This window comes from Dermacentor andersoni, chromosome 2 (assembly GCF_023375885.2).
Source record: "Dermacentor andersoni chromosome 2, qqDerAnde1_hic_scaffold, whole genome shotgun sequence".
Lineage (NCBI taxonomy): Eukaryota > Metazoa > Arthropoda > Arachnida > Ixodida > Ixodidae > Dermacentor > Dermacentor andersoni.
The window spans coordinates 212,862,260-212,874,494 of NC_092815.1; the positions used below are offsets into that span (position 1 = coordinate 212,862,260).

The 12,235-nt window shown below is 46.1% G+C and overlaps 1 protein-coding gene across 2 annotated transcripts in view; it reads right to left on the reverse strand.

The window, feature by feature from the left end:
• The window catches only part of LOC126540161 (coiled-coil domain-containing protein 149), a 50,485-nt gene that overhangs the window by 9,807 nt on the left and 28,443 nt on the right, over positions 1 to 12,235 (reverse strand). For both annotated transcript variants that reach the window (XM_050186947.3, XM_050186946.3), the window contains 3 exons: positions 3,995 to 4,067; positions 3,236 to 3,302; positions 1,913 to 2,045 (listed from right to left, as the gene is read on the reverse strand). In XM_050186947.3, coding sequence (XP_050042904.1) covers positions 1,913 to 2,045; positions 3,236 to 3,302; positions 3,995 to 4,067 — 273 coding nt within the window. The remainder of the gene's footprint in view (positions 1 to 1,912; positions 2,046 to 3,235; positions 3,303 to 3,994; positions 4,068 to 12,235) is intronic.

Genomic DNA, 12,235 nt, shown 5'->3' on the forward strand with positions numbered 1-12,235 from the left:
GTTACCTGTGGGATGTCGAATTCCTCTAGACTACTCTGTCTTCCATTATCATCGTGGGTGCCATTGGTACTGTATAAATCTCTATAGAACTCCTCAGCCACTTGAACTATCTCATCCATATTAGTAATAATATTGCCGGCTTTGTCTCTTAACGCATACATCTGATTCTTGCCCATTCCTAGTTTCTTCTTCACTGCTTTTAGGCTTCCTCCGTCCCTGAGAGCATGTTGAATTCTATCCATATTATACTTCCTTATGTCAGCTGTCTTATGCTTGTTGATTAACTTTAACTAACAGCCAAGGACAATTCAAGGATTTGAAGGATTCCAAAGGGCAAAATTCAAGAAAGGGGAAACAAACCTTATTTGTTCACATAAACTGAAAAATAGCAAAATCTCCTTTTTAGCTGCAAGACATTGCAGCTAAGCAGCTGCTAAGCTGAACACATGCTTCAATCTCTTCACGCCGTTTTTCATAGCTCCCCTTTCCCATTGTAATGACATTAACCCCTTTTTGCCGTGATGGTGTTAGTAGTGTCCTAATTCAGCTAAATTAAGATACTCGTCATGCTGAAGCCAAGTGCCTGAAGCATACTTTCCGCAAGGCATTTCTAGAGCCTAGGGCTCGAAAATGGAGCCATAGGATGGCTGCGGTGTGAACCAACTGGCAAAACAACAAGAACAGTGGTGCAGCTTGGTTGCTTGGTCTGACTTTGTCTATATACAATGAAAACAGCGATTTAAACAAGCTTGTCCTCGGTGGCTGTGAAAATGCCACATTGCAATCGTTTAGCAGCACTCTCAAAAGAAAATGTGTAAGATTGTTTCCCAATGGACAGTGTGCATGGCATAGCAACTAGCTATGCGGAGCTTGTTATTTGGACGTTTGAAAGTCACCCCCAACTGCAGTTTTCAAGGTGTTCAAGGAGCAAATTCATTTTCAAGGAGTTTTAAAGACCCCTAAACCTTTTTTTCCAACTTTCAGGGCTTTCAATAATTTCGGGGTGGTTTTCAAACCCTGCATTATTGAATGCCTTCTGCTCAGATTGAGGAGACAGCATGATGTATCTGTCATGTTACGCAGAACCGAAAGTACTATCACACAGGGCAGGCATCCACAAGGTGGGTCCTGGAAACAACATTTTCGGGTTCGACAAGCACCATAATCATTGTGTATGTGTGTGTGTCCTCACCTCTCAAGTTCTCTTCACTGCTACAAGTAAGACAAAGTTCACTGGGTTAAAGTGGTTAACAGTGGTTGAACAAGAAATGTAGCTGAAGCTAACATTGCAACAAGTCCCTTTGCCAAAACATTGGTTTCAGTGACATTGCTTGTTTAAACATTGTTAATCACTTTACTTTTACAGTACTAGTACTAATCACCCAGTCCCTCATTTATTAAAGTGTCCTCCATTCTCATCATTATTCCTCTGCGATAAGTCTGCAAACTATGACACAAATGAGAAAGCATGAATGGGGTTGCAGCTTATTAAGCCCTTTTCACATTCATTAAGGGCAGATATTTTCCAGGCACCTTTCATTGTTACTTACAGCAGCTCTACTGCAAGTGCTTCCAACATGATATACAGGCCTCTGCCCTTCCTTTGACTGTGACCTTCCTATCAAGGCTCATCTCACAGCCATTTCTTGCTCCATTACGCCTTTTCCTGCCTTCTGTTTCACCATCATTGATTCCTCCCACTTTCCTCCCCTTCCCCCATTGGTGTTGCCCATTCTTCTTTTCCTGATAAACTTCGAGACACACATGAATAAGCAGATAATGAGATGGCAAAGTAGAGATGTGGGTTCTATAAAAATTTCGTGAAGGCTGGCAATGTTCCTCCAGGGGTGAAACGCTTGAGAACTACCAATCGAAGATGGATGCGTCAAGAGCATAGCCTCAGTCAGCTCACTTGTTGGCCTTGCGTTGGTGGCTGAGCGCCAGGGTGCGGTCGTTGAGTGCCTCCAGCAGGAGGGCCACCAGACTACGCAGGTCAGCCCCCGCTGTGCTCAGGTCCAGACAGCTGTCCTGCAACAGCTGTTGCACTGCATGCCGAGATGGGGCAGGGGGTCAGTGTGCAAGGCAGTTTAGTGAACAAGAACAGAAAAAGAAAAGAAAGCACTACACTCTTAAATGCTGCACAACCTTTAGAGCATAACTTTGCAACATCCATTTTGCAGCTTCCCATTCCTTCCCTCTTACTACTCCCTCAAATTAATGAAAGTCAATGTGCTGTCACATCGAATAAAGAAAAAGAATAAATAAATGTAAGAACAGTTCTGCGCCATGGCTTGCTAGAGGTAGTGAAAGAGGCAGGAAAGTGATACAGTACTTCAGTAAGTACCCCCCAAGTTTGTAACACCACAATGAATGTCTGCAAGAGCAACAAAATTGCATGGCAATGTTTGGCTGTTGCTGTAGAAACTACACAGCCATTGCATTAAGATGGATGGTGCGGTGAACAGCACCACCAGTGATGGGAATTATGTTAGTGGAATGTGAAGCAGACGACACCCGAAAGATAAGTTTCGGGTGCATGATGCAATTGTGCCTTCTGCCACTGTTTTAACAGCATACATTTCATAAGGACAATTTTCTTTAACTACTATTCATACAACTGACTGCATGCTCTATGAGATGAAAGTGTACAAAAAAGCATTGAATGTAGTGTCAACAAAAAGTTCAGAGCACAATCTAGAGTGTGAATAAAACATAATTTGTGTTAATAATTCAGACATGCAGTGCCCTTTCTTGATGGCTACAGTGATAACAACATGCGACCATCTTGCCGGTTTTAACAGATTCAAGGCTTAACACATTACAATCATGTTAGAGTTGTTGTATTTGCCTCTGATCTTGCATAGTATGTATGTCCTGCAAATGAATTCTGAACATGTTTCTTGTGTCATCGGATGCAAGGCAGCTCTGCTATGCAATGACAGGGCAGCGGTCATAGCCTGTTATCTCGCTGATTTTCCTGACAGCCTTGCGGACTCAAATGCTGAAAGCCTTGGATATTTGTTGCTCACTGGCAAAGGTACATTTGCGAATTTTCATTGTACTTTTCAGACTTACACTAAAAAAACTCACACTTTCAGGCTTATTTATACTTGTTTACACACAGCATGTGTTTGTATGCAAAAATACCCACCAAAAGTGTCAAAACTTTTAATTGAAAACACCCCCACAGAATGGCTGTGGGACAGCAACAGCAGAAGCGAGTGAAGGAACTCACTCTGTTTGCTGGAAATCCCTGCCAGGACTGCTGTGCTTGCACGGCCACGGTTCTTCTCTGCCAGGCTCTGTTGATACAGGAAATGCGAAATCTTTAAATTAGGGGTGTGCGTGTCCTCAAATATTTAATTTCAAATTGAACAGTGAACAGGTATCTAGTATTTGATTTCTCGAATATCCGATTTTGCAGATTGTCAGCATATTCAGTGAGTGACCCGGCCATGATCGGTGCCTTGATGCTCGCAACGTTCCCACAGCACACAACTTCTATAAGTACAAAGTTCGCCAACGTCGACCGGATGGAATAAACAACAAAAGCGACATGTATGGAAAGCACAGAAGCATGTGCAAAGATTAGGTTGATTAGGCCCGACAAGAGTGTCTTGGTGCGATGGTGGTTCTTGCCGATTCCATAAAGTCAGCTTCACCACAATAAAGCACTCTTATGCGGTGAAGCAAACGCAACATATTGAGGTGAAGCATATACGAGTGGAAAAGGACCTCTGTCACGGAACATAGTATGTGTCTCATAATCATATATGCATGCAGGCACCTTCTCCAATCACTGTACGACTGCTGGGACATCTTATGACCACACTGGGAGCCATTGAGAGATAGTGCTATGTTGCTGTGACAATTTGGGCCTTTCTCACTGTTAAGTTTTCCCTGCTGTTACAATTTTTTCCATGGTCTCTTGAAATATGTATAATTGGGGTTCTGCAGTAGTCGTTTTTGTAGGAAACAATGTGCTTCCACTCACCTTGAACTTGTTGAGTGAGGCTGTGAGTAAGGACTTCTCCTCCTGGACAAGCTGAAGTCGCTCGTGCATGTACCTGGGATAGAAAAGCAGGGGAGAGCTGCTTCCTCAAAAATTCAGCATGGACTATACTGTTTGCTCATTTAATTTTAGGTGTGTTTCAAAAAGTGAGCATTTCTAATCAAACTGGAGTGATAATAGCATATTCGACTGGTTGTTTCAGAGCACCCTGGCAGTGCCGTAAAAGTAAAAAAATTCACCGACGATTACGGTACTTCGTAATGCAAAATTTGAGCACAGCTTTACACATTATCATTTCGCCTGTCAATATTTTGTATTATGATTATATAGGTACATGGTTTAAATTAGGAAGAGAACGCTGTGAGTAGCATAGCTGGCACAGACAATCTGTCTTGTGTGGCACATTGCACACGGAGCAAAGTGTGGTGCGAATGTCTTGCTAATTGGGAGATCACAAGAGGCACTGCATGGGTGACACGTGGCTGCAATTCACAGCAGCCACCACAGACAGACTTCCGCTTATGCAGACAGACGATGCATGCTACTCTGGCACAATATCATAGCCATCGTCACCGCAGACCCTGCCTTGTATGGCAGTACGTTTTTTTTTCTCACGCTATCATTCCACCAACTACAAGAGTGGCTCTTTGTCATGGGGAAATTGTGCCACCAGTGTCAGAGGCGACAACACCCAAGGAAGCGTCGCATCGAGCCTTACTTGTAGCCGCTTGCCATCACCCCTTGCAGGCACAGTGATCCCCGTCACACATGCTGGTACTGCAGACTGACCTCAGCAGCCGACGTGGCGGACGAGCGTAGCCCTCCCCACCTCACGCCACCCTGGCCCCCCCCTCCTCGGAAGCACAGATGAGATCGCCCAAGTGTCTGCGGATGCCATGGCCGCCTGCAACTCAGCGCCTGTGCAGGCCATCTCCGCTACGGCCCATCATACCTGAGCAGCGCTGACCCAAACAGGGCTCCTTCCTCTAGAGGCAAAATGCCACCAGTCTGACTCGAAACGCTGCCAACACAGCCAAGACGACGCACCACACGAAGAAATAATGGCGCCGTGGCGCCGGCCTGAACTGCGTCGAAGGATGAGCAGCTAGTGTCATCTAGCGGCAATGCAACTAACTTTGCTTTTCAGTGGAATGTTTTGAATTTATTTTCCAAAATTTTGCCCTCCAAAGTGGCGGAGCAGCCTGTACACGAGGGTGGCCCTTCCACGAGTATATATGGTACTCTGTAAACCTCTACTTAATTCTCTCTATCAGGTTGACATGAATTGCTTCATCACAGAGGGAGAAGAAAGGCAAATTTAAGTTCTGTCTCAAATTATTAGTTGTATGGTCATCTGTCCAGTGCAGAGTCCAGGCATCCTGCACAGTGCAGGGGGCCTCAGAGTCATGCACTGCTGAGCACTGCCATTTTGAACCCTTTAATGATGAGAAATATAAATAGCCAAAAGAAATGTTTATGTTCTATATGTGCAAGACACATTGAGAATAACTATAATCAAAGAAAGGGGAAAATATTTTTCGGAAACTTTTCTGGCAATCGGAGAGAAACACTAGGCGGAAAACTGGAAGTGGTTTTCACCCCAAGCCATCTTTGGCTTCCTTTAGAATTTATTATTATTACTGCAGGGCCTTTACGTGCCAAAACCGTGATTCGGTTTTGATTCGGTTCTCCCTTCTCAGTTTAATTCTAACCACCTCTTCAACATGTACCCGATGCCTGGCACAGGGGCATTTTTGCAGTTTGAAATTCGCACTGACAGCTCTTGTCATATGTGAACCCTAGGTGCACACTTCATTCGCTTTACACATTGTGTGTCGTACCACTGCAGCCAGAGTTCTTGCATTGGTCTGCCTCCTCTGACCATGCTTTCAAAAGAGAGCGAGTCGCATGCCAAAATTCTGCCTCATCACGTGCTCCTGCTCTAAATCAACTGGTGACACCTGCTGCCTGTAATTCAGTGTTGCCTGAAGACATTTAGGCAGAAACTTCGTACACAATACCAAAACTTGACAAGAAAAAAATATTGTCACTGTATGTTGGCTGTAGGCCGCACTTGTGAATAATTTGTTAAAGGGTACTGACACAAAAATTTCGACCCATTTTTCTTGCTTTATCAGATAGTTGTCAACCCTATAACTATAGCATCATGCCAGAATTCCTTAAATGTGCAAAAATCACCAACTATATCCTCTTTTAGAGCGAAGCCTTCTTTGCCTTTTCTCCCAACTTTGCAGGGTGCTTCTGCTGTGGTGGTCTGACTCGCGCATGCTGCTGGGTTTTTTGCAACACCGCCAGATGACGCTCACCTCCTCGAACCCCGGCTGCCGCCGCGGCAGCATTTCACAGTTTGTGCTGTGTATGGCATGTTGCTGTGCTAGCTTTCCTATGCGAGAAAAATGCAGGTGATGGGCTGTGGAGGTTGTGTGCTGGGCTGTGATAGTGTAAACATTACAATCGTCCATAGCCTGAAGAGAGAGCTTAGAGCTGGTGCCTCAACAGCGTGCTGGCCACGCATGCAGAAGAAGCACCTAAATACGTGCCAGCAGAAGGGCTCCAAAGCGTGCACTCAGCGTCCAGGACACGCAGCCCCAATAGAAGCGCTGCACGGAATAGGAAAGTCTTTGCTGTGCAACGAAATGTGGTACAGACCATAAATGTATGTATACAATGTATACATACAATTATAAAATTAAATGATTCACTTACAGTCTATAATTCCATTAATTCCATAATTCCACTTATGCCACAATGCGATGTGCCATGTGAGGCAATGATAATGCTCAACCCTCTCAGAGATTATGAACAATGATGCAAAACAATGCCTCAAGCAAACACGTCTCCCTGTGTGTTCTGTGGACTACGCAGACAAACAGCAGTAGTGCACGCATGTTAACATTTAATACCAATTCACCACTCTTTTATTGAACCAAATTACACATTTGACGTCAACATTACTGCTAATTATCGTCAATCAAAACAAACAGCATACATAACTTCGCTTACATCGATTCCCACAGTGTGTGGGATCCACAGATGTTTTAGGCGATTAGTATTTAAAAATGCATGCCAAATGGAGCACAGCTTCTTGGCACAGAGTTTGTTTACAAAGCATCTCCTCACGTCACGAAAATTGGAAGTGGTGGTCACAAATTATTGATGGATGTGCTGGTCAGTCTGGTCCAGTTGTCGCAAGTCATACAATGATTGTGTCTTGTCCAAAGCAAGATGTGTGCCGCATAAACGACTCTTTTTTCTCTTTCAATCTGAGCTTCTCCGCATTCCACAAGGGGTAATGAGCTTGACTGCCTGTGTTGTCGCTTCTGTCAGAATGCACAGTGCCCTTTTCACTTTCACTCCCCCTATTATCCTGTCATCTAAAGCTTTTTTGGCAAGGCAATCACAATATGGCTTTGACCACTGCACCAACTCATGCACCAGTGATACCATGTGACCCAACCCCCCAATTTTCTTGACTGTTAAGAGGTACATGCGCTGCCTTCACAATGGAAAGACGACAATGATGATGAGGGAGACATGAACATGACCGTTGCACATGGCAAGCAAGAAGTCGTGATAGAGAAAGAAGAAACGCTGCAGAGCCTCGTGGCGTGAGTATAGAATGGGGGAACAGTGCCACCGTGAAAGGAGAAGCTGAGAGAGGAAGGCAGCAGCGGCATAAGGAGCAGCATGACGGACAATGGATCCAGGCCTGGTGCCTAGTGCTCCCGAGCCTGAAGCTCAATGTTTAACCCATTCGGTGCCGCACGCTGCACTTACGTGCGGGCCATCCATACCGCGCATTTTTTCACCGAAAGCACGCGCGTGCCACACACTCACCTTTCTGTGTGTCCATAAGCGCCTAAGCAAACTATTTGCTGGGCACTGATAAAAATACATTCATCAACATTTGAGAAATCTTCACAATTTATTATGTGAAGTTTTTTCAAGTCGGAAGCGTTTCACCGTGTGAAAAATCTGCAAACACTCGGGCATGTGCAGAGCAGCACCACACTTCTCACCCACCCAGCGGCTTCCATTTTTCTTTCCTTTAGCCTTACACACCTGGCATTGCCTTGAGGCTACTCATCGCTGTCGCTATCGGAGAGGATATCTAATATCTCACGCTCGGAGAGAGCACGCTGTCCACTGGGGGCCGCCATTCCTTCAGCCGCCAGAGATCATCACGGAAAAAAAAAATGAAAACCTAGAAAAGTGCGCTCAAATGGCACAACTCAGTACTGCCATCTATCAGTAATATATCCGACCATCTTCAGATCAGGTGATAAGTGCTGCCTCTATCAAAAGCTTCACAAAATCCTAAAAGCAGCAGCCTGGCGATTCGCCAGCTTTGGCAACATTGCCACTGCCTGTCGATTTGCCGGCATTGGCAGCAAATGGGTTAAAGCCTTCAGGGTGTCCAGCAGAGCAACAAACACAGCCTCTCTGCACTTGGTGTTATTCCCTAGTGCGCCCTTGTTCTGCCACGTTGCCTGGCCGCCCATCTCCTGTTGGAATAATGCCGTCACAGCAGACACTGGACTCATGTGTCACTCCGGTCATGAAATTCCCCGACACGACCAACTCAACTATGGTGATGTGTGAACATCATCACCATCATCATCATCAACATCATCAACATGTGTGTGAACCAAAATCCTTCGAGGCATCCAGCAGAGCACAAAACACAGCCTCTCTGCACTTGGTGTTATTCCCTAGTGCGCCCTTGTCCTGCCACGTTGCCTGGCTGCCCATCTCCTGTTGGAATAACGCAGTCACAGCAGACACTGGACGCATGCATCACTCTGGCTATGGAATTTCCCGACACGACCAACTCAACTATGGTGATGTGTGAACATCGGAATTCTATACACATAGATTGCGGAGCAAGTCAGGACTTTATAGATAGGTTTTTCTAGCTTATGTCTTTTAATGTTTAATGTTTTGAATACTTATAAAATGTGTGTGTGCACGTGTGCAACAGAGAATGTATGTTTTGTCTTCATTTTCTCAATTCTGCTCGTATTGAACAGATTCAAGAACCTTCTACGATAAACATACCTACACTGTAGCAGTGACATACACAGATGAAATGTAAACAAACCCTACACCAAGAAATTTGGTGTACTTTTGGATCTGTCACATTAAAGGATGTTGATTTGTTGAACGTTCGAGGAGTTGAGGCATTGTAAAATGATTCCAGAGTCGGTGGCTATCTAACAAAAGAAAAAAGGCGAGACAAACGCTTCCTGCCAGTGCTCCTTTAGCCCATTAGGACTGGATTATTTCTTCTGCACTTCTAAAGGGTTACCATTCCAAAGATAGACATATCCTGTTATATAATGGTTATAGAAGAATCTACTATCTTTCGAAAATCAGAAATTCAATAGTTGTGGCACACTTTTTTGAAACGTAGTGAGTCGAACTACATAGTGCAGAAATTGTGACCACATGATGACACTGGCACATAACAGGCTAATCGGAAAGCTGCAAAGAGAGGACGCCATGCTCCTGTAAATAGCACTGTCACTGAAGTGTGAAAAGGTAGCATCGGCAAGCTTTTCTATAGAAAAATCTAATAAGACCGTTCTGTTCTTCATGTTCATACCTTTTAGTTATTAGAGCTACCCTATTAATTTGCAAGTTATTAGCTAGACAGACATTTTGTGGGAGATATGGGGTTCTCCTCCGTACTCTTGGGACAAAGGAACGACAACACAGTAGTGTAAACAGTCACAAGGGCATTTATTGCACCTTTCATAGATCAGTGCCTGCTAGCCGAGTTGCTATCCGCAAAACATGCCGATGGGCGCGCGACAAATCTAGGAAGTCCGACTTACCGCGACCGGAAAACGAGCGAATATGTTCGCCCCATGCTGGATCCCAACGCCTGGTCGTTCACGTGTTCGGTCACGCCAACGGTCGTGCGTTCGAAGGCGGCCACGCGAGACAGTCTCGCAGAAGCATGGTCGCAGCGCGCGCGGAATGTCCACGCTCTTCGCCGACCCGCCGGGAAACAGGAAGCGCCTTGTCTCCCGACGACCAAGTAACCTCGCCTGTCGGCCGTGTTAGCAGCTGCGCAACACTAGCGCCATCTCTCGCACTGCGCTTCAACCACTCCGACCGCCGCAGGCGCCAGGCCACGCGGCGGGCGAAGCCGCCCTGCAGGAGACGCACTATGCGGGAAAAACAGCATATCAGGGGATGCGTGAGAGTCGCGCATCCCCACAATTTAGGTGTCACCAGTAGCTACTTTCACAGTGGTCACACTAGTCCTGTCCTATGTTTACACCATTTTGTAGTTCACAAGAACTCTGTTCTCAATTACAGTAAATAATTTAAAGTTTCAATTTGTTCAAACAACATCTAATGTACCGCATTTATTTGAATCTATGCCGATAGTTTTTTTTTCAAATAATCATATACCAAACTCTAGGGTCGGCTTAGATTCGAGGATTTTAAGAAACGCACCAGTTTGTAATTAAAAATGATAAATATGGTCAGTGCCTCCTCTATATTTCTGTGCCTGAGAAAAAGCGAGGAGAACAAAAGGGAGCCAGATGTCGGCTCTAGTACGGCTTTTCGCCGCCACATGCCGCCGCTGGAGTAGGATTATCGTCGCTCGTGGAAACGCAGGGCGCGAGTGTATTCGCAGCTGTTGAGTGGTTTGAGCTTTTGACTGCATTCGTGTTGTTTCAAGTACAATCAAAACTTTTGTAAATGTGAACCCCAAAGCACTTGTTGCTCTGGGCAACCAGCCCATTTTAGATGCATGTGTCATTCATGGCTATTGCTGATCAATGCGCTCGCATGTCGTCTTCTGCGCCAATACGAGAGCGTGTGCCAGTTGGAATCCAATGCGTGGAAAATTGTTCTGTCACTGTTATGTTCACTTCGATTTCTGAAAGCTGTGTTTGCCAGCATATAATGGGAAAGCTTGGGTGCTGAAAGAACACCTGTGTGTGCTACCGTCTACTCGTGTAGCAGACTACACGCAAGCCGGGAGTGCATGCGCTAAATGGCACATAATGTTGTTGGCACGACTGCCTCCAAAGCGGTACGTGATGCCCCGTTCCCTTTGTAAAGTTTTTGAGAATTACATTTGTTGCCACCGCAAGGAAGCCACAGCTGGCACCAGAAAATGAGGAGCTGTGCCATGTGATTCCATCATTTAGGAACTCAAAGCAGTTAAATCGTGATGGTGCAAAAACAAACAAAAACAGCGCATTCTGCCGCGCGCTTTCTGCAACACATGAAGCTCTGCAGAACCTGCATGCTGCTTTTTTTCTTCTGTGAAGTCTTCTGTTCCGAAATAACGGCCGCATACTCTAGTGTACCTTGAAGCTGTATTAGGTGACCAATTACCCCACCTGATTACTGCAAGCCACCTCTCTCGTACACCATGTGCGTGCAAAAGCCTGAGAAAAAAAACCGAACACTCTCAAATATGAATGCAAGTTTTGCACTGTCAGCATGGCCGGACAGACGGCGTGTGGAATATGCACCTGCAAAAGCCTGAGAAAAACAGGAATGCAATCAAACACTCATGCAAACACGAATGTGTGAGCTTCGTACCACACGCTACCGCTCAGGCCCAGCTTCCTGTATCCTACTCACACAGTGCCGCCACACGGCAGCTGCGAGCGGCGGCAACGCAAGCGCTGTTAGATATGGGGCTGTTTCCTGAGCCTACTTCGAGTTCCCCAGACCACATCGAATCGCGCCACTGCTAAGTAAGGAATGCAGAAACACGGAAAGCACATTCCAGAGAAGCGCACGTGCAAACAAGTTGAAGGCCCCCACTTCGTTCGCCGCCGGTAGCTATTCACTGCTTGGTTCTTCCAGAAAGCGAGGGGATAGCCCGGCACTGTTCCAGGTAACGCGAGTCCCGAAGCCAAACGGCTGTGATGTACCGGGAAGGCCTGGCAGCGTCGCACCGGTCGCCTTTGAAGAAGGCATTTGCCACCACAGCGGGGCCGTACCAGGTGGGCCCTCGGACAATGGAGCCCAATTGTCCCCCCTTCGCCGCCTTTGAAGAGAGCATTGCACCACAGCAAGGCAAGACCGCGGGGAGCCGCCGGGTGTGACATCACCGCACGGGTGCCTACCGTTGGCCGAAGGTGGCGTCATCGGAGCGGACTCTCCCATTGGCCGAACATGACGCGACTTCCAGTCCTCGAAGGGTTTAAAAGAAGCATTCCCTGA